The sequence below is a fragment of the Squalius cephalus genome (assembly GCF_949319135.1).
Source record: "Squalius cephalus genome assembly, chromosome: 22".
In the NCBI taxonomy this organism is placed as follows: Eukaryota; Metazoa; Chordata; class Actinopteri; order Cypriniformes; family Leuciscidae; genus Squalius; species Squalius cephalus.
In genome coordinates, this window is record NC_137143.1 from 29,161,512 (window position 1) to 29,182,963 (window position 21,452).

The following is a 21,452-nucleotide window of genomic DNA, read 5'->3' on the forward strand; positions in this document are numbered from 1 at the left end:
TTTAATTACCTTAAGCATAAACAATTTTCCTTATTTTCTGTAAACAAAAATCTTTTTCTGTATTAAAATCTGATCTCAATCAAATTTACAAAAAAAATTGAAATCAATAAATATATGCATAGGATTGTAGCCGCAGATGATAAAAGGGAGGTGTGCTGGATGTAAAGATAGGGATGTGCATATTCCAAACCCTGCATTCTGATTGGCTGCTGTGTGTGACAGGCAGCGCTGGACACGCCCCCGCGCTGCGCCTGGTGATGTTGCATGTGCCCGAGTGCAGGCAGTTCTGAAAGCAGTTCCTGATAGAAGCCACTGCTCCGATTCTACACTGGCAGAGAACGAGAGAGGGAGTGAGCGAGGGAGAGGGGAGAGCGAGCGAGAGAGAGGGAGAGAGAGAGAGATTTCTCCCCGTGCGCCGGGTCCACATTTGCACGATGGCATCAGATCCAGGGCTGCTGCCCCTCTTAGTGTGGACTATATCAATGCAGGTCCTGGGCTCCAGAGGAACGTCTAATAATGAAGGTAAGTGTGTGTGTGTGTGTCATACTGATGGAGACTTATGCTGTCTTGCTTTCAGATGTCAGGGTGATGCAAATAGGGAGACCGGGGCTAGTTGTCACAGCGTCTGTATCAGTAACTATGGGACTTTAAAGTTAATCTAATATCATAACATTATACTTTTCTCTGTTTTTCCTACTTTATTGTACATTTCCACTGCTCTATTATAAAGTGTCCTTGAGTTGGTAGAAAGGCACTAGATTAAATAAACATTGTTATTATTATTATAAATTTTTTTTGTTACAGCTGTTAGATGACCACAATAAAACAAGAGTGATGAACATTAAGAGAAAAATCTGACATAATTCAAACTTTTGGTTCAGAAATGTTCTCAGGAGTCAGTGTTTTTCATAAATACCTGGTCTCTATAAGTTGTTTAAATGTGGTAATTTTATACAGTGCAATTTATGATTGCCAGAAAGGTCGTTTGATATTTTTGAATGTTACCTTTTCTAGTTTTGCTTAATTTGATTCTGCCTGGAAAGCATATAATAGGCTGTTTAAAGGCAGGTTTTCATTGTGACAACATGCCCCACTATCATCAAAGGTCAATGTGTGTATTTTGTATTTATTTTTCCTGGCCAATAATGATGTTGGCAAAAAATATTGACTTTCAAAAATAAACCTTATCTGGAGTTAAAAGCCCTGGAGTTAAAAGTGTGACAACTAGCCCCGGTCTCCCCTTGATGATACTTGGCCGTTAAATGCATCAGTACAAATGACAGGAAAACTTTTATTGAGAGTGACGTGTGTGTGTGTGTGTGTGTGTGTGTGTGTGTGTGTGTGTGTGTGTGTGTGTGTGTGTGTGTGTGTGTGTGTGTGTGTGTGTGTGTGTGTGTGATTAAAAACGATGCTTTTAAAAAAAAAAAAAACGATGCTTTTAGAAAGTGCACGTATATCATGAAGTAAGTGTGTGTGTGTGTGTGTGTGTGTGTGTGTGTGTGTGTGTTTGTGTGTGTGTGGGCTGATCGGTTACTGTGAAAGAGGGAACACACACTGCCTGTTCGGATCTGTCATTGTGATTGGACTGATCCCGCCACTTTTCCAGAGTTCTGCCGGGCTCATCGGTGCGATAACACACAGCAAGAGCATTTCTGAATCTTTTTAGTGTTTCTGATATAAATCTGCCATTATATCACGGATCATGACTATATCATGCTGGAAATCTTATATTTCAGAGCATCAGATTGGCAAAAGAGCACTGTTGGGGTGATAAGGGTCTTTTCTCATCATATCTAACATCAGATCATCACTGAGTCGTTCTCTTACACACACACACACACACACACACACACTGTGCGATGTTGTCTTGCAGAGTCCTGTGTGCTCTGTCAGGATATGTGGTTATTCCCTCGCATAACTCGCTCTTCAAAATTAAAGACTTTTGCTTCTGTTATTAACTTTCAGTTATACTAATAAAAACAGTAATACATACTTTTTAGTATGTTTGGACAGACACCGAAACATCCACTATCAGTGTACTGACAGCATCTTTATTTCATTTCTTTATATAACTGCATACAAATTTAATCATTTTTTTAAATAAAATATAATATATTATAAATTAAAATATATGGCAAATATATGATACATTTATCCTATGAATTTTATTCTATTCTATTTCTTAAATTCTATTGATTTTCTTTACGTTTACATATTTAATTTAATATAAAATATAATGTTATAAATGAAAATTTATTACAAATATATTATAATTCATCCTATGAATTCTATTATATTCTAGTCTATTGATTTTCTGTACAAACATACATATATTTTATAATAAATTAGATAAATTGAATATGTAGTCAATTAAAATTAAAAGTCATATGAATTCTATTCTATTCTATTGATTGTCTTTACATATTTACTAATCAAATTAATCTAATTTATTCTAAAATATGTTATAGAATTAAAATATATAACAAATATATTATAAATTCATTTTATGAATTTTACTCAATAGTTTTTTTACAATCATACATTTTCATATTAAATTAATCTAATTTCTTATAAAATATAATGTCATGAATAAAAAAATATTACAGATATATTATAAATCCATCCTATTAATTCTATTCTGTTCTATAATATTCTATTCTGTTGATTTTCTTTGATTCATAAACACTTGTACATCTCTAAATTAGTAAGATGAATATATAAAGTGTCTTAATTGCTGTCAGATATTGTGCATTATGAGCATTAAGGAGATCTTGTTGATCATTTTTAAAGAAATGTCTACATACGGGCCGTGCTGTAGAATATTGATCTCTGTTTTGATGCTGTGTGGACGTTAAGCAGTTGTGACCTCATGACCTCACTCAGCCTGTGTGTGTGTGTGTGTGTATACGTCATCTCAGGCTCAGGGTTTGCGTGTGGCCGAGGCTGCAGCTCGGCACGCATGTTGCGCTCAGACACACTAAGTGAACACACGGTTTGCGTGATATTTCTGCCTCTCTAGTCACTGTCACAAACGGTTCAATACAGCATGAAGCCCGCTGAGGTGAGAGAGCGAGAGCGAGCGAGAGAAAAACACTCTAGATGACAGTTGTGCTGTCAAACAAGGAGACCGGGGCTAGTTGTCACGCATAAGTTGTGACAATAGCTTAATCTCAGACGATTTCAGTCAGAAGTCCAATGCATAAATGCTAGTTTTTGCTTACCAATGCAGCATCATATTCTTGCCAAATCTGTTTGGTGAACAAGTTCCAAATATGTAATAGCTTTTTTTTTTTTTTTATATAGTCAAGGTTTGTTTTGTTACAGAAACTGACTTTCAGTAATAAACCTTCCCTGAAAAATATTCACTGGAGTAAAAAGTGTGACAACTAGCCCCGGTCTGCAGTATATAAACAAATACACCTTTGGCTTTCAATTTCGCCTTTAATTTAACGGCAGACGCTTTCAAAAGCATCTCAGTAGAAATTTGTTCTGAACGAGTTACAGTGACAAAAGAAAACAAGGCACCTATTTTTGAGCTTTCAATCGACGAGACGCATGTTTGAAATTCAGAATAACTCTGTTCTTTAACGCTACGCTGTTCAGTGCTTTACTGCTGATGCTTTTGGTATTTTGTTGAATTGTTCCATTAACCTGCACAAAAGTCTTTTGAAAATCCTTGTTGAAAAGAATTTCTACCTGCCCTATAAAGTACTTTAGTGTGAGCGTGATTAAGCCAGAGCTTGTATTGCGTTGCATAAAACATCCAAGAGATTTTCCTCTATGATGATTGTGTTGTGCATATTCTCGTGTAGAAGATGAATCGTGTTGCCAGAGACGCTAAAACTCAATGTTTTTTTTGGTCATGATTAAAAAGGCATTGGAAAATGTTGACATCAAGTGCACTTACAGAGAGAGAAAGAAGTGTTTATGAAGTCAGAGAGAGCACTATAGTAATTGTAAGAAACATTGTACTTTATCATCAGCCATGCAGTCAGATACTGTATTAAGATATAATGGATAATGGATCATTTTTGTGAACGCATTGTGAAGTGTGACCACCACATGAGTTTCTTTGGTCTTTGGTTTTCTTTATTAATGTAATGTTATTTTGTTTTAATTTATTTTATTTTATTGTATTATTTATTTATTTTATTTTATTCAGATATCCAGTTAATTTCAAACCCAAATAGCTTATGGCTAGAAGACAAGTGTAAGGACAAAAAATTATTAAGAAACAAAAAAAGTTTTGATACAATAACGTTTCATTTGTTAACATTAGTGAACTAAGATGAACTTAAGAATGAACAATGCTTCTACAGCATTTCATGTTTTTTATTGAGAACAAAGATTGTACAGTATCTGTTTAACATTAAGCACTGTAAACTAACATGAACATACACTGTTTTATTAACTAACATTTACAAAGGTTAATAAATGCTGTAAAATATATTGCTCATTAGCTTATGTTAGTTAATGCATTAATTAATGTTAATAAATGTATTTATTTTAGTGCCTTCCACTGTGTGATTTTTTTATTTTTTTATTTATTTTTTTATTGGCCCTTAATCCAGAACATCATTGGAATATTTATCAGTGGATGTGTGGAATTTATATGAGAAACTAAATGAATTTTTGTCAGACAGTTTCTCAAAGACCCTTTGCATGGTGAAATGAATGAGATCTTATTTGAAGAGTGATTTTTTTTCCATGTACGTGATACAGAAAAGATTAGCATGAATGTTGTTTTTTGAATGAGATATTAATGTTCTGCTCTGATGATTTTACAGCATACTCAAGGTTTGAACATGAATCTTTTGGGCTTTCTGTGAGGGAACCTCAAGCTCCGTATCTGAACCTCTTTAGTAGAAGAAGCCTCTGCTAAAGGCGTTCCTCATAGACAAGCTCTTACTCTTAAAAAATCATATTAGTACTTCATTGATCCATGATGTAGTCATCTTAATGCTCTATACAGTGAGTGTTCGACAGCAGAAGTTCATATTTTCCGATCTTATGTATATTTATAAACATAATTAAGTCAAAATCATAGTTCAGTGAGGTTCTGAATTAAATGAATGTTTATTTATTGTTTATACATTTTACATTTATACATTTTGTTTTTACTGAATTAATAACAGTGGATGTATTAAATGTGTTTTATAAGTTTGTAAGAAATGCAAAAATATGTTGATTTTGTGCTTTTACAAACAGCAAAAACCGCAATGTTATTTTAATACAATCGAGTAACTGTTAGTCTTTTATTAATATTTTGAAGCATTTTTTAATTTTTCTATTTTCTATTTTCATTTTCATTTTAGTTAAAGTTAAAGTTTTTTTTTATTTCAATTTGTTTTAATAGTTTATTTTATTATATAGTTTTTATTTAACTTTTATTTCAGTTTTAGTTATTTTAGTAACATCAAGGTAAACTAAATTAAAATGAGAAAAGTTCCCTTGGCAAGTAGCTGAAATAAAATAACAAATTTTTTTTTATATCTTATCTCATCTCAAGTATCAAAAATGTTTTTTATTATTATTAATTTAGTTTCAGTTTTAATACAAAAACCCTGCTGTATAGTACTTGATTTAGCATGATAGATTTAGATGAAAGCTCTTAAAGTGCAACGAACTGAATGCTTTTCAACATTCAGCAGAACGTTCTTCTTGATTTTTTTTTTTTGTGTACGTGTGCAGTTCGAGATCAAGATTCTAGACACTTGCGCTTCTGCATGTAGGTTACATCAAAGCTTCAATGGCTTTAAAAGCGGGAAGAAAAGTGACTGCTGAAGTGTGACAGTGGGGAAAAAAATCCCAAAGCAAAGCCTTATCTTCCCAGGGAGAAAACAATGATTCCCGAACAGGACTGTCAAATCCCTTTCCTCTGTTTATATCCGCGCGGGAGGCCGAGGAAAGAGATGGCAGTCCTGCTCTGTAATTGGGGTCTCAGCATCACAGGGTTCATGCACAGTTTCAGGAGGGTTGCGCACAACGTCCCCGACTTGTCCTGCTGTTTTGAGGCCTCGCCTTCCTCCTGCAGGACATTTGCTCTGATCTGTTTCGCACTATTTTACTCGGCGTCTCGTGTTGATGAAATGACAGGAATACAGTGTGTGAGATGCATTAAGATTTCTTACATGTCCGTCGTCGCTGCGGAGCTGAAACCTGCATGAGGAAACCTCTGTGTGTCTGGGGAACCTGATATTGATTGCGACCCGTTTGTGACTTTGATAAGTGTGGATTCGGCGATGGGGAGAGACACTAGGCTGTAGTGCTGTAGCATCTGGGATGATAACACATAAGGTTGTGGGTTCAGATCCCAGAGGAGAATACGAGGGACACTGAGATCCCATAGCTTTACACTGCATTCAGTCGTCTTACTCAGTAGGACAGTCTTGGGTTTTGTGCTATCTGCTAAAATATATGCACTAGCATTCAAAAGATTAAGGGTCAGTCCTTTTTATTTATTTCTTTATTCTGCAAGGACACAATAAATTAATCAAAAGTGGCAGTAAAGACATTTATAATGTTGCATAATTCATTTGAACTTTCTATTAATCAAATAATCCTGATTTTCCACAAAAATATTAAGCAGCACAACTGTTTTCAACATTAATAATAATCAGAAATGTTTTTTTGAGCAGCAAATCAGCATATTAGAATGATTTCTGAAGGATCATGTGACACTGGAGTAATGATGCTGAAAATTCAGCTTTGCATCATAGGAATAAATTACATTTTTAAATATATTCAAATAGAAAACAGATATTTTAAATTGTAATAACATTTAAAAATATTTAAATAACATATTTTAAAATTAAAATATTTTAAAAATCACACTGACCCTGAACTTTTTAACAGTAGTGTACAGTAAACATTCTTGAAGCAAAAAGAGAGATATTATTGCTAACACGAGAATGAACCTCATTGGTTCTTGCTGAAGCTCAAAGGTGATGCGTGACACGAGAATGAACCTCATTGGTTCTTACCGAAGCTCAAACGTGATGCGTAACACGAGAATGAACCTCAATGGTTCACACACGTCAAGCGAACATGCTTGAGCTTCCGTTTACCACAACTGATGTGTGTGTTGATGAATGTTTATATGTGAATTAAAGCCTAAAGTCAGTCTGTTCATCATATACAGTGATGTAACCACAATGTTGGCCGTGCGGCATCAGACGATATACCTGCACATGATCTTTATCAGACTACACAGTTGACTGTCTGTGTTTGCAGTAGTGAACGTGTGTTACGAGGATATCCTAATCAATACAGGCAGTTTGTGCTCGTGTTTAGTAGCGGCTAGGGCTTCAGACCGATGCCTGTCGAGGCGGCTCACTTGGGTTTGGAACGGAGACTTAATTCACAGAAATAGTATACGTTATTTGGTCTTGTTAAATGCATTCTACATTTCTGTTCCTGACTCTATAATGAAATGATGTGTCAGTCCATTCAATTTGCTCTAGTGCCAGCCTGAACGAGACCAACAGACCTGATGCATGACGCTTAAAAAAAGAGCCACTTGATGCTGTTTTTCAGGACGAAGGGAAGGAGATAGAGAGAGAGAGGGAGAGAGGGAGGACGAAAGGAGATAGATGGCATTCGGGCATGGTGGAAATGGAGTGGCCCACAGCAGACATAAACGAATGCCTGTGTTGAAGTCTATGGCCGTGCTTGAGGGGTTTGTGGCCCAATGAGCTGAAGCTCCTGTGTGTGTGTGCTTGTGCCACTCATTCCTCACCAGCGCAGACGCTTACGAACACCACCGATCAGGTGAAGGAACTAATCTGGTTAAGATAATTGGATTAGATTTAGTCCAATAAATATTTTTAAACCCATAATCACCATTAATCGTGCCAGACCAGGATTAAAGGGATTGTTAGAAGATATTTTATAGGATGTTTGTATCCAGATAGGGGACTTTAGCCATTGAATTTTTTTTTTTTCTACTATGGAAGTCAATGGCTCCTGTCAACTGTTTGGTAATCAACATTCTTTAAAATATCTTCTTTTGTGTTTAACAGAAGAAAGAAACTCAAACAGGTTTGGAACAACTTGAGGGAGAGTAAAAGATGACAGAATTTTCATTTTAGGTGAACTATCCCTTTAAGATTTATCTAAAAAGACACCTTTTAAAAGTGTTTTTGCCAGAATTTTGTTTTTGCCAGAATTATTCAGAATTTCAATTAATTCGTGCTTTTTAAGATTTTTCTTAATTATTCAAAAATTAAGAATGTATTTTTATACATACAATGACATACAGTAAAAACAGTAGTGTATAGATTGTATTTATATTATGGATATTTATGTATTTTTGGATATTTATTTTTAATTAATGTATTATATTAATTGTAAGAAATTCATTCTTGCAAAAATAGTCTAAAAAAGAAGAAATTCTTGAAATAAAAACCCAGAAGTAGTTAGGTTAGTTTTATATCATATATATTTGATACTTTTAAGTTAACTATTATAAGGGTCTACATTAACACACACACTCAAAAGGAAACCATCATCAAACTATATTCTGAAATAATGGTGTACAGAGAATATTGTTACTTTTTGCTTGTTTGCTACACATTATAGTCCTTAATTCAAAAAGTATTTCATAATTATATAAAATCAGTATAAATACAACAGTTTACCTCTAAGAACTCATTTTTTAAAAGAAACGTTTCTTCTTTTTTCATAATTTTCAATGTCCTTTTTTTGTCACTGGCCTGTTTATAAAAATTTTCAGATTCATAAACTAAGATTTGAGTTTATATACAGATTTATTGCGACATCAAGTCATATTCAGTCTTTTGTGGGTGGGGGCTCTTCAAGTGCTTTCTTGTGTCTGAGATTGAATTTGGGAATATTTTGAGTCTAGAAGATTCTTCAGTGTTCCAGCTCGCTCTGCGTCACGACGCAAAACAATGTGATACAGCGCTCTTGAAACTCTGTCTGATCCTCCGTGATGGATTTCTCCCTCTCTTTTCATGGTGGAAATGTATTTTAAACCTCATAATCTGCACATAAATCAAAGGTTTAACCTAATTCGGCGATGGGGTGAACGTGGTGGAAGTCTACAGTGAGATCTCCACAACCAACACGCTCGCCGCAATATTGATGCTTCGCGCTCGCACATTCATCACATTAAAATGTGACGAATAAATTCATCATTTAAAGCCAGCGCGGATGCTATAGAAGGTAGAAAATTAATAAAGATTATTTGAAAGAGAGAAGAGCAGCAAACGGAGCTCATTCTGAGGAAAAAGATTTATTTAATATCTCTTTCACCCCGTTGCATCACCGTACAACAAGTTTTTTTAGTCTGCGGCCCAGATTATTGGAGAAAAGATCTAGCTTGTGAACTAAAGGTTTAATAGAGGTGTGAGCGAGGCTTGATATTTCTCATACGTTAAATAATTACCAGAAAAAACTTGTTTACAACTCTTTTCCGAGGCCTTTAAACCTGTGGAAAATCAAGTTATAGTTTGGTGATGAAAGAAATAATCTCTTTTTCCAAGCGTTGAGTTTTGTGTGTGTGTGTGTGTGTGTGTCATTTATTTTTAGACTTTTTATTGAGAAACGTAACCATGCCAGTGTCATATCAGCAGCGACGTGGCTTTGAAATGAATTGGCCATTTTCAGTCGAGCGTGTCTTGTCATTTCACGGGGTACGGCTGAAATTGCTGCCGTTCTATCAGCGAGAGATCGTTTAGTATCTATATTGTACTGGACTTATTTCCATTAAATGCTATCAGAGTGTATAGATTCACCTCAGTGCTTCCATTGAATGGCAGCCCAACACTAAAGCCTTTTATATGGATTAAAATATGTCTATCTATGACTGTCAAAAAAGACTTATCGTTGTTCATCGGAGAAAGACTTATCCTGACTGTTATATGAGAAATCGTGCATTGCTTTAAGGGATTTACTGATTTAGTCAAATGATTTTGTCTGACGTGCTGAATGTGAACACAAATCGGGCTTATGTTTGTCAAGCCAAGGAAACTGAAGGAATTTAATAAAGTGAATTTGTAAGCAATGTAGATTTCTTTCAGTCTCCTTCAGAGACGGCGAAGGCCTCCCGAAGAGCATAAAGATGATCTTTCTGTGACTTTGAAGAGTATCTTTTAGAAACACGGACACTATCAGAGAGTTTGATGGGCTGGAATCAGTTTGCGAAGAGCGCAAAGGCCCGTTCACACACAGGACCATAATAATGTATTTCTAGAAATCGTTCCAAATATAAAAGAAAAGCAAGAGTCCACATCACGTTAATATAGTTATTCTTATAGTTATCATTCTTGCTGTGAACAGGCCTTAAAGGGATAGTTCGGCCAAAAATGATATTTAACCCATGATTTACTCACCCTCAAGCCGTTCGAGATGCATATGTCAATCTTTTTTCAGACGAACACATTTTCAGTTATTTTAGAAAATGTCTTAGATCTTTCAGTGCTATAATGTGAAGTTATGGGGTCCACCTCCTTCAAGTCCCAAAATGTGCATGCATCCTTCACAAAAGTAATCCATCCGGCTCCAGAGGGATAAACGAAGGCCTTCTGAGGGTAATCCGTGCGGTTTTGTCTTAAAAATATACATATTTAAAACTTTATAAATGAAAATATCTTGCTTCCGGCAACGGTCGACGCGCGTTCATGGCAGATGGATGCCGGCGTATGACGTAGCGTTTGATTTAGCTGTACTTCGTTCTACGTCACGACGCTTCCTACGCTACGTCCTACGTCATACGCCGGCATCCATCTCCCATGAACGTGCGTCGACCGTTGACGGAAGCAAGATATTTTCATTTATAAAGTTTTAAATGTGTATATTTTTAAGACAAAACCGCACGGATTACCCTCAGAAGGCCTTCGTTTATCCCTCTGGAGCCGGATGGATTACTTTTGTGAAGGATGCATGCACATTTTGGGACTTGAAGGAGGTGGACCCCATAACTTCACATTATAACCACTGAAAGATCTAAGACATTTTCTAAAATAACTGAAAATGTGTTCGTCTGAAAAAAGATTGACATATGCATCTCGAACGGCTTGAGGGTGAGTAAATCATGGGTTAAATATCATTTTTGGCCGAACTATCCCTTTAAGACACACAAATGCTCGTGACCTGCTAATATTATTTCCATTTTGGTTTAAAATACGCATTAACCAAAATGTGTAATGCAAGTGTCATTTTTATCATCTCATTGATCAATTTTATTTTTTATTTTGACCTGACATACTTTATAAGCATACTTAATGTCTACATTAAAGTGTTTCTCAATTAACACAGCTTTTAATTTAACATTTAATTGAAATAATGCTACTTTCTAAATAAAGGAGTGTGTTCAATAGTGTATTAGTTTTTTTTCTGAGGTATCACTGTAATGAAATTTCATTGGTACACTCTTAAAAATAAAGGTTCTTTGTTGGGGTGTATGGTTCCATGAAGAACCTTTAACATCCAAGGAACCTTTCCATTGCACAAAAGGTTCTTTAGATTATAAAAGGGTTCTTCACCATTCTTCTGGAGTAAATTTGTGTTTCCCACATTGATTTCTTTGTTGCGGCCTGCCACAATATCTACAGTGACCGCCACAAATAGATTTGTGCTTCCTATATATATAGACTTCTGAAATTTTTGTATTATGATAAATTATCGCTAGTTGTGTGGTTCAGAATAATGTAGAAGTTTTATTTATATAGCGCCTTTCCATAGCTCAAGGTCGCTGATTACAATACATTTACACACCCACACACACATTACAATCACATAAGGACACATATCCAAAATACATGTTAAATAGATATGTTTTTAGCTGAGTCTTGAACCACAGATGAGATATTACGACGTGTAAAGGGTAGTGAACTCCATAATTTATTAGCATTAACAGTAAATGACCTTCCACAGACAACCGGGAACTGGCAGAGCTTGTTTTAACGTAGGGTTTGACTTGATTTTTTCCATTGTGAATTGATTGGATCATGAAAAGTACCAGAATTTAACAGATTTTGGAATTTTTCTCGAATTGTACATTGAGACTGTCAAAGATCAGAACCGTTTAAATCCTTTTGAAAACTAGTGAACATTAAATCCTTGATCATTACTGCTACTGACTAACTAAAGCAAAACTGTATGTTCCACATAGTGGTCTTGCTGTACTTTCCCTCATCCAAAAATAGCTTTGCAGGTCTTTTCGTTCCTCCAGCAAACAAGTGAGCGTACTCTCCCCGAGGGCCGTCCGGCTTTGACGTGTCCACTGTGTCCTCCAGGGACAGACGGAGGCTAGTGTTCGTGTATCTTCAGGTCTTCGCTCACCTCAGACTGAGAAGAACACGAAGCGTTGGCGTAAACCGATCCGTCAGACAGACAGTCGACTGAAATAATTGAAGTGTGAGCCGTGGAGGAGAACAGACAGACGTGTGCCGTACAGCGGGGGAATTCATCTCCATTTCTGAACGCCATCAACAATTCATTACAGTTCACTGAAGTCGTCCTCATCTAAAAGCGGCCGGATATTGGACGCGGAAATAGTGGCGATCTAATGACCGTTTCCTACAAGCGTGATGTGTTTTCAGTGGAGGGCCTCTCCGGAGCTTTGAGGAGAGATCATGAAATGAGTCCTCAAGGATTTCTCCGCTTCATGATAATGATAAACAGAATGTTGTTTTAAACGTCGTGTCGCTCGAAGACTCCCCGCAGAAGCTCTCCGTCGAGCGCGAGGGTGTTTAGTCAGGACGCCTTTGTTGTTTTCCTTGTGAAGTGTTGAAAGGATGTGTCATTTCAAACAGAGAGAGATGGCCGGTTTTCCGCCTGAGAAACAAAAGCACTGGCACATAGTCGCTGTGTGAAATCCGAAGTCAACTTAATTATAATGGAGAAAACAATATTTGTCAGATCAGCTCCCCGGTTAGCAGTCCTAACGTGAAATTTGCCTTAATCAGTTGCAGTATACTGAGAGGATAGAGAACCAGGCAGCTGAAAACAGTCCGGTTCTTTTCTTCAGTTTCAGAATGTTTAGGGTACTTCAAATACTTGATAATGCTGTTAGACAGCGGACAAACCCTGTTTATATTGTTATCTTTCTTTCTTTCTTTCTTTCTTTCTTTCTTTCTTTCTTTCTTTCTTTCTTTCTTTCTTTCTTTCTTTCTTTCTTTCTTTCTTTCCTGCAGCAAGGTTTTATTAATTGAGAGAAAACATATATATATATATATATATATATATATATATATATATATAATAAAAAAAGTATATATATATATATATATATATATATTAAATAAATAAATAAATAAAATAAAAATAAACAAAATAAATGTGTATATATATATATATGTGTGTGTGTGTGTGTGTGTATATATATATATATGTGTGTGTATATATATATATATATATATGTGTGTGTATATATATATATATATATATATATATATATATATATATATATATATATATATATATATATGTGTGTGTGTGTGTGTGTATATATATATATATATATATATATATATATATATATATATATATATATAATTTTATTTATTTATTAATTTAATTACATTTATTTTATTTTTTTCCATTTTGTTTTTTCAATACTTGGTAATGCTTTTAGATTCTGGATTTTTAAAGCTCTATTTATGTTATTATCTGTGTTCTATTTTGAGAAACGTTTAAAAAAAATGCATGCTGTTTAATTTGTTTTTTGTTTTTGTTTTTTGTTTTGTATTATTCAAAGTGTTCCTCAAATAATTAAACATTGCTAGTTTAATTTACACATTATAACACTTTCTAAACAAAAAAAAAGTGTATTCAATACTTGCTCTGTCACCAAAATTTGTTTTGAGAATATTGAAATTTCAGTGGTATTAGAATAGACGTCTGAAATTTCCGTATCATGACAAACAACAGCTAATTTGGTTGGGTTTGGTTGTGGGTTGTGGTTGTCACTGCCAGGGCCGTTCTTTGGGCAGTGGAACTGGTGTGACCGCAGTGTGTGAACATGGCCAATTAGAAAGGAAGAAATAATGATATTTTCCAGGAAGTTAAAAAACGTCTTTGTTTTTGAGGAGTTTGCTGTTATGTCTTGTGTGTGTGTTCCTTTCATAGAGTAGAAGAGCAAAGGAGGAAGAGAGAGATCAGTGATTTGAATTACTTTGAATTACTGTTGAATTACAGCCATATGGATGTCCCGCCTATCAAAATTCATCTTAAAACCTTCATCAGTATCCTTTGAAAAACTGCATCTGTTGATGTCGCTCCATCTGGAACAGATAGCTGGTTTGAAATAAAATTGAAAAGAATTTTCCTCATCCTATTAAGATATGTTGAGCTCTTAGCATTGTAGCTGCAAAAAATAGAAAGATACGTACTAAATAATTTTGAATAAAATTGTAATTCTGATCACTTGTTAAAGTAAAGTAACAGCACACAAGATGAGTTGCATGCTGAAGTTTAACACTTATTGTTAAACTTTGTTCAAATCCCTAACCTTAACGCAAGCAATGGTAGTTATTATCGCTTTTAATAAAACACCAGTATTGTTACAACCTTGTTTTGAGCATTTGAAAATATGCTTTGGATAATTAAAATTCAAAGCAAAACAAACAAACATGGATATATATATTTAATTCTCTGGTTGATTCCTCCCCCGTTTGCATTATTCACACATCTATTCATTAAAAATACATTCCATGCTAATGATAAACATTATGTTCCTATTCCCATCAGGATGGCATCCTCATTAGTGAAAGCTTTACATTTTTAGCCCAGAATGAATTGTTCTTAATCGCTCTGGTGGGGAATTTTCTGAGATCATGCTTCATCCTATGCCATTTTATTTTTAAAAAATGTTTTAATAATTATTCAGGATTTTGCTATGATGCTATATTGAGAAAAGTGAAATTTTGCTGGTTTTAGTATAGATAAATATTATAAATATTCCCATCTTATTAGGAAAAGCTTACATTTCTAGCCCAAAATTCATTGTGCTTAATCGACTGTTGATGGTACACTTTGAGACCAGTGCTTTTTTTTATTTTATTTTTTTATTTTTTTCAAATTTCTATTTTATTTTTTATTTTATTTTATTTAATTTTTTATTATTTTTATTTTATTTTATTTTATTTATTTTCAATGACGCATTCTTCAAAGTGTTTTCAATAATTAAACATTACTAATTTAAATTTAAATAGTATTTAACTATCTAAATGATATACACACTTCTTCATACATACTATACGCACACTTATATTTATATAAATAAATATTCCTGTCTCATTAGAAAAAGCTTTACATTTCTAGCCGAAAATGCATTGTGCTTAATCGCTCTGAGACTGTTGGTGGGACGTTTTCTGTCCTCCTCGCTGAGACCAGTGCTTCACCTGTGCTAGTTTTAGACACTGTAATTTGTCCGTCAGAGACCCAGAGTGTTCAGGCCAGAGAAGCCCTCCATCAATCCTCAGTTTCTGAGAGACGCTCAGAACCCAAAGTGGAGAACAGTTTTCAGGGTGTAAAAGGAAAAGATAGAAAAGTTAACCACTGCCCGCGGGACGTCTCAGTTTGTGAATGAGCACAACTGTAAACTTATTTCAGAGCAGGTCGTGACTTTTCTGTTTTTGATGGATAGACACTTTAAAAATGACATTTTCTGAGGGGGCAAAAGATTAAAAATGATTTTAGAAAGTGTACACCTGATTCCCTGGAGAGATGCTTTTGTTGAGGAAAGGCATTCGTCACGGCTGACAGGCATTTCCATGTGTAATTGTGACATGGGCTTCTGAAATGGGCCGTTGTAAGAGGCCCTGAACGGCTGGACGGTGAGATTAGCATTGGCAGATTAGTGTTTAGTATTACTTTCATGGGCATTATCTTTTGGCATAACTATCAGATGACATTTTATGTTTTTATATCATCTGAGAAGTTTGGGGTTGGTGAGATCTTTGTGTGTTTATAAAAGAAGTCTCTTATGCTCATCAAGGTTACATTTGTTAGATAAAAATGCAGTAAAAATAATATTGTAAAATAATATTATATTATAATTTAAAGTAACTGTTTTCTATTTGAACATTAAAATGTGATTTATTCTTGTAATTCTAAAGCTTTTTTTTTCTTTCAGCATTTATATAAAACTTTTTTTTTGACACTATAATGTATGTTTGTTTATATTTATTTATTTATCGGCAGCAATTATTTTTCTAAATTTATATTTCTTTTATTACGTGTATATACTGTGTATATACACATATACACACACACACACACACACACACACACACACATATATATATATATATATATATATATATATATATATATATATATATTTATATATATATAAAATATATATTTATATAAAGCTTGTAAATGTAAAAGATTCTTGACAATATCAGCATAAACTCTTATCATTCTGGCATAAATTCAATAAAGTAACTGGCAGTTATCTTTGAACACCAGTAATAATGGTGTTCTCCTTTGATAACATAATGATTGGTAATATACAGTATACACGTCACAGTCAGAACAGATTTATTTTTTGAAGATTATTGGTTCGTCACACCTTTCTAGTTTAACTTATACATAAATCAGGTTAGACAAACCAACTAGAGAGCACTGTTTAGAGATAGTTTAGAAAGGTGTTGTATTTGTTATATATATATATATATTGTGTGTGTGTGTATGTGTATTTATGCTGGTATTGTCCTTTGAAACTTTTGAAGGAGACTATATATATTTATATTTATATTTATATTATACAATATGTATATATGTATAGCAAATAAATTTGCTAAAATGAATCAGACTTCTAATTTTGTGGAGACTTTTTTTTGTTTTGTTAGGTTTCTCAGCTATAAAGCTGCATTTGCACAATGCAGTGACAAAAATGTGAGGTTTTGTCATGCTACACTGCTACACACACACACTCACTCACACACACACACACACACACACACTGAAGCTTGGTACCCTTGGTTTTAAGTCTGTTAAAATGGCCTCGGAATGTATTTAACTGGCGCAGTGTCACTGCCAGTGCTCTTCTAGTGTGTGAAACATGTTGACACACAGATGCTAGCGCTTCTGTCCTGTAGTGTGTTCTTGGCGTCTCAGTTTTGAAAGCAGCTGTTCTACTGTCACACTACAGATAAATGTTAAGTTAGTAGCAGCACTGCCGCTACTTTTAGTTAGTTACTCCTCAACACCGGTTTGTAGGAAGGAGCCAAAGAGCGAGAGGGAAAGAAACAGCAAAAGAGAGAGAGAGATAGAGGCCATCTGTTCCTACTTTCTGACCCAGTGCTCTCATCAGGAACAGCCTTTCTAAATTAGAAGTCCAATCACTGAGAGCACTAATACTGCTGATTACAACACGTGCTCCCTGCGAGCGAGGGATGGAGAAAGCCAGATCAGAGAGAGCTGGAAAAGTTCTCTAAGTAGAAAATTAACCAAAGTGATGACATTTAAAAGAAATGCAAAAAAAAATTGCACAGACAACCTGGTAATGAACAGAATGAGAGAGGTTCCCTGGAGTAGTGTACTGCTTTTACATGTAAAGAAGAAGAGGAAGAAGAGCTCATCTGATGTACAGCGTGGTTCTTTACTTAGTGCGGTCAATTCACGTTAATGCATTTCATTCATTTTTAAGGACAGAAAACGAAATGAATGCCCTTTGTTTAAGTTTAGCAGCATAAATGTACTGTATAGCAGCAATCCTTACTTGGCGTACTTGCACAAAAACAATAGATTCTATATTTCTGGTTACACTTTACAATAAGGTTTCATGTGTTAAAGTTGGCATGAAACTGAATTTGTGATTGTCTTTTCTTCTCTATTGTGTCGAATAGAAATGTAGGGCGGGACTTGATTTTGTCCATGTGGAATTGATTGGATGGTTGTTTGCTATTGGTGGATCTCATGTGAGTGACAGGTTGTCCCGCCCTCGCTCCAGTGAACACGTCATCAGAAGAGAAGAGACGTCACTGCATTTTATACATAAATGTATTTTATATTAGGGGCCAAGTAATGAAGGTGCATAGGCACCTATTGTAATAGAACCGCTTGTGGGAAAGTTATGAAATTTGGCACACTAATAGAGGACAGGCTGATCTTTAACCATGGAAATTTTGGAGTCTCTAACTCGATCAGTCTAGCGGCACCAATTGTCCAAATTTGCAGTCATTTTTATGCTAATAACGTTTGAATTTTAAGGGCTAGAAACAAAATTCTGAATGTGTCTAGTGTCAAGTTATATTGAAGTTTCCAAAACTGCTAATAGCTTTTGTTGCATTTTGGCTATTGTAATGAAACTGTTCTTAATTGATGCCTTGGATCATGCCGAGAACATAGATACCAATTTTGCTATAGACAAATTCTACTTATTTTCTACCCTTTTTTTTCTTCTTCTTTGAAATACCAAATGTTTATCAAATAACTTAGTTTTGGGAGTAGATTGATAGTATAAAGATCATTAAAAGGTTTTTATCTGAGAGTAGTTTTATTAGGTGTTATTAAGCCAGCATTTGAGATTTACAAAAATATATTTTTTTGTTTGCTTGGTCACTCTTCGGCGACTCCATTGGCCAAGTAATGAATAAAACCTTTTCCAATGCCATTTGACAGTAGAATTATGTTTTTGCTGAACGAGAGGACTCACATTTTCAATATCTAAAGTGCTTTCAGTTGTGTTCTAAAGTGTTCCGAGTTAACTTTTTCACTCAAATAAAGATCAATCTGTTATGTGCGTTTCAGATGGCAAGATACACTATAATGACAGACATTGCAGTAGTCAAACAAATCATTGGTCTGTGTAAATGTCTCTGACGGCTGTCTGGATAGATTTGATGACAGTAGTGCTGTTCTACCTCAGGCAGGTCTGCTGTATGTGAGACAATACCTGTATTTATCTGCCCTTTAATCTCTGAAACTTTGCTCACCTTTTATGTTCACAAACGGCTACATTACATGAAAGGTAATATCCACATAATAGGGGCACTTTAACATTGAACATGAAAATCGAGGTCTCACTTAACCCTGCTCCAGACCGCAATGATAACCCATGCAGTGTTGGGTGTAATGCATTGCTAAGTAATTAATTACTTTATTTGCTTTTCCCATTATAGACTAGAACAGTTCTATATAAAACAATAGTGGATTTAATATAAAAGTGTACTGTTCAAATGTATGTTTTTAATGTAACCTTCTCCCTTTAAATACTTTGTTCAGTTCAAGATTAATTTATGCAATTTTATATTATTTATTTGAAAGAGCAGTTTCATGCCCTGTATTGCTCAAATGGTCAATGTTGATATGGGATTTAGAAAGTTACAATTATTAAAGGGGTGGTATAATGCCTCTTTTTGCAAGATGTAAAATAAGTCTTTGATGTCCCCAGAGTGTGTGTGTGAAGTTTTAGCTCAAAATACCCCACAGATATTTCTATATAGCATGTTAAAATTTGTCTATTTTTGAGGGTGAGCAAAAACGTGTCGTTTTGTGTGTGTCCCTTTAAATGCAAATGAGCTGCTGCTCCCGGCACAGGGGGCGGAGCTTCAAGAGCTCATGTGTTAGCAAATCCTATTATCTCTTCTCAACATGGACTTACCCCCTTTGTTGCATGTTCCCGGAGGCGGGGTTTATGTAAATTCTAGGGTTCGTGATGTCACTAACCCGATAGGAAGCTTGTGTAGTCCCTTCCAGCCGTTTGTTGAAGTCCTTAAAAAACTATTTCTTTATAAGCAAATATCTCCCTTTGCTTTGAACTTTGAACATCGTAACTTTGCAGATGTTGTTTATGCTCAAACAGCAACATTACACATTAACTAAAGTTAGAAAAGTGAAATCATAACCAGCCACTCCTTTAATAACAAGAAATGCAATACTTTTTAGAGAGAGTAATGAGTACAGTAATCCAATTACATTGTTGAAAATGTAATTAGTAGCTAGAAATTAATTACTTTTTTAGGGTACGATTACACAACAATGATATGCTTAAAACAGATAAATTTTTCCTTTGAGTTCTCCGCGTACAGACGACACCATGAACCACCGATGAAACACTATAGACTGAACACGTAATACGCATGTACATGACGGTATCGTCTTCAGAGATTTACGTTTTTGTTGTTAACATGGAGACAGTTTTCAAAAATGTCCACTTTAAAACCCGTTTTCATAAGTTTGCGTTTTCAGGCACCCCAACACGCCGTTGTCGTGTAAACGAACAGCTAAAACGCATAAGTTTTACGTTTTTAGTTGAAAACGGTGTCGTGTAAACTTCCCCTTAGAGTAACTTGCCCAACACTGCCCATATGTGACCTCCATAACATTGTTAGAAACACCATTGCAGCCGCGGATAGACGTAACAAGTCAAATGCAAGGCAACGGCAAGCTTAATTTGTTGTTTTGTGGTACCTATGGGGCGCTGAAGCCGGTTTGTGTTATCTGTTAGTGGCGGACCCGACACATGTCCATGTGGCAGCTGGCATTTTCTCAAATTGAAGGTGACTCCTTGTTTACCCATTTCCAACTAGTAGGGTGCAGTGAATGTAAAGCAGGATTCAGGGCTCTGGGCTTATTGGGGGTAAAACTGGGTCAGGTGCACGTCTCACGCCGACTCCTTCTCCACACAGATGTGCACATCTGTCACAGCTTCCCGCGTCAAGTGTCCCGCCGCCAGCTCAGGGCCAGACGCGCACCACCTCTCGTGTTTCCCAGATGGATGGGAGCAGGAAGATACAGTTTACCGTGTTTATCTGTGAAAGAAATCTAGCATGATTTGGCCTTCGGATACATTCACAGAGAAAAAAAAAAAAGCTTGTTCCATGGTGACCTTGATTCGTACCAAAAACAGGCTAGGTGTCTGGTCATCAATAAAGCCATGGGCAAGGCCCACTGCATATGTCATTATGTCAATGTTATGGCTGTACATGCTTCATCATGCTACATTTGTGCCTCTGTATAAACTACACGACAAGAAATTATTGTCTGAATCGGTACTTTTGTCTTGTTTGGAAAGGTTTCTTCATTTGTCTCTTTATTGGACATGTAAATCTACTTTTAAATCGTATTTTTATTCTTTACCTTTTGGAAACCTGTAATTGTTGTTTTTATTGTATTTTAGACCTGCTTTGTACACTGTACAACACTGTACAGGATCAATTTATATAGATGTTTAAATGTGCTCTATAAATAAATGTTGTTTTTGTTGTTTTTCTGTAAAAATATCTACAAATTAGTGCTGATTAATCCTGATTAATCGCGTCAAACATAAAATTTTGAACGTGTGTGTGTGTGTGTATGTATATATATATATATATATATATATATATATATATATATATATATGTATATATATATACACACACACAGTCAAACCAAAAATTATTCAGATATAATTTTTTATATTGTTTTTACTAGTGTGTATAGTTCATTAATGTAAGTGAGGATAACAAAATAAAGTAAACTGTGACATATTA

General features: G+C 35.0%; 1 protein-coding gene across 3 annotated transcripts in view; it reads left to right on the forward strand.

Annotated features, from left to right (window-relative positions):
- Window positions 1-282: 282 nt before the first annotated feature.
- The window catches only part of epha8 (eph receptor A8), a 77,838-nt gene continuing 56,668 nt past the window's right edge, over window positions 283-21,452 (forward strand). For all 3 annotated transcript variants that reach the window (XM_079858275.1, XM_079858276.1, XM_079858277.1), the window contains exon 1: window positions 283-522. In XM_079858275.1, coding sequence (XP_079714401.1) covers window positions 435-522 — 88 coding nt within the window. In that variant the 5' untranslated portion in view covers window positions 283-434. The remainder of the gene's footprint in view (window positions 523-21,452) is intronic.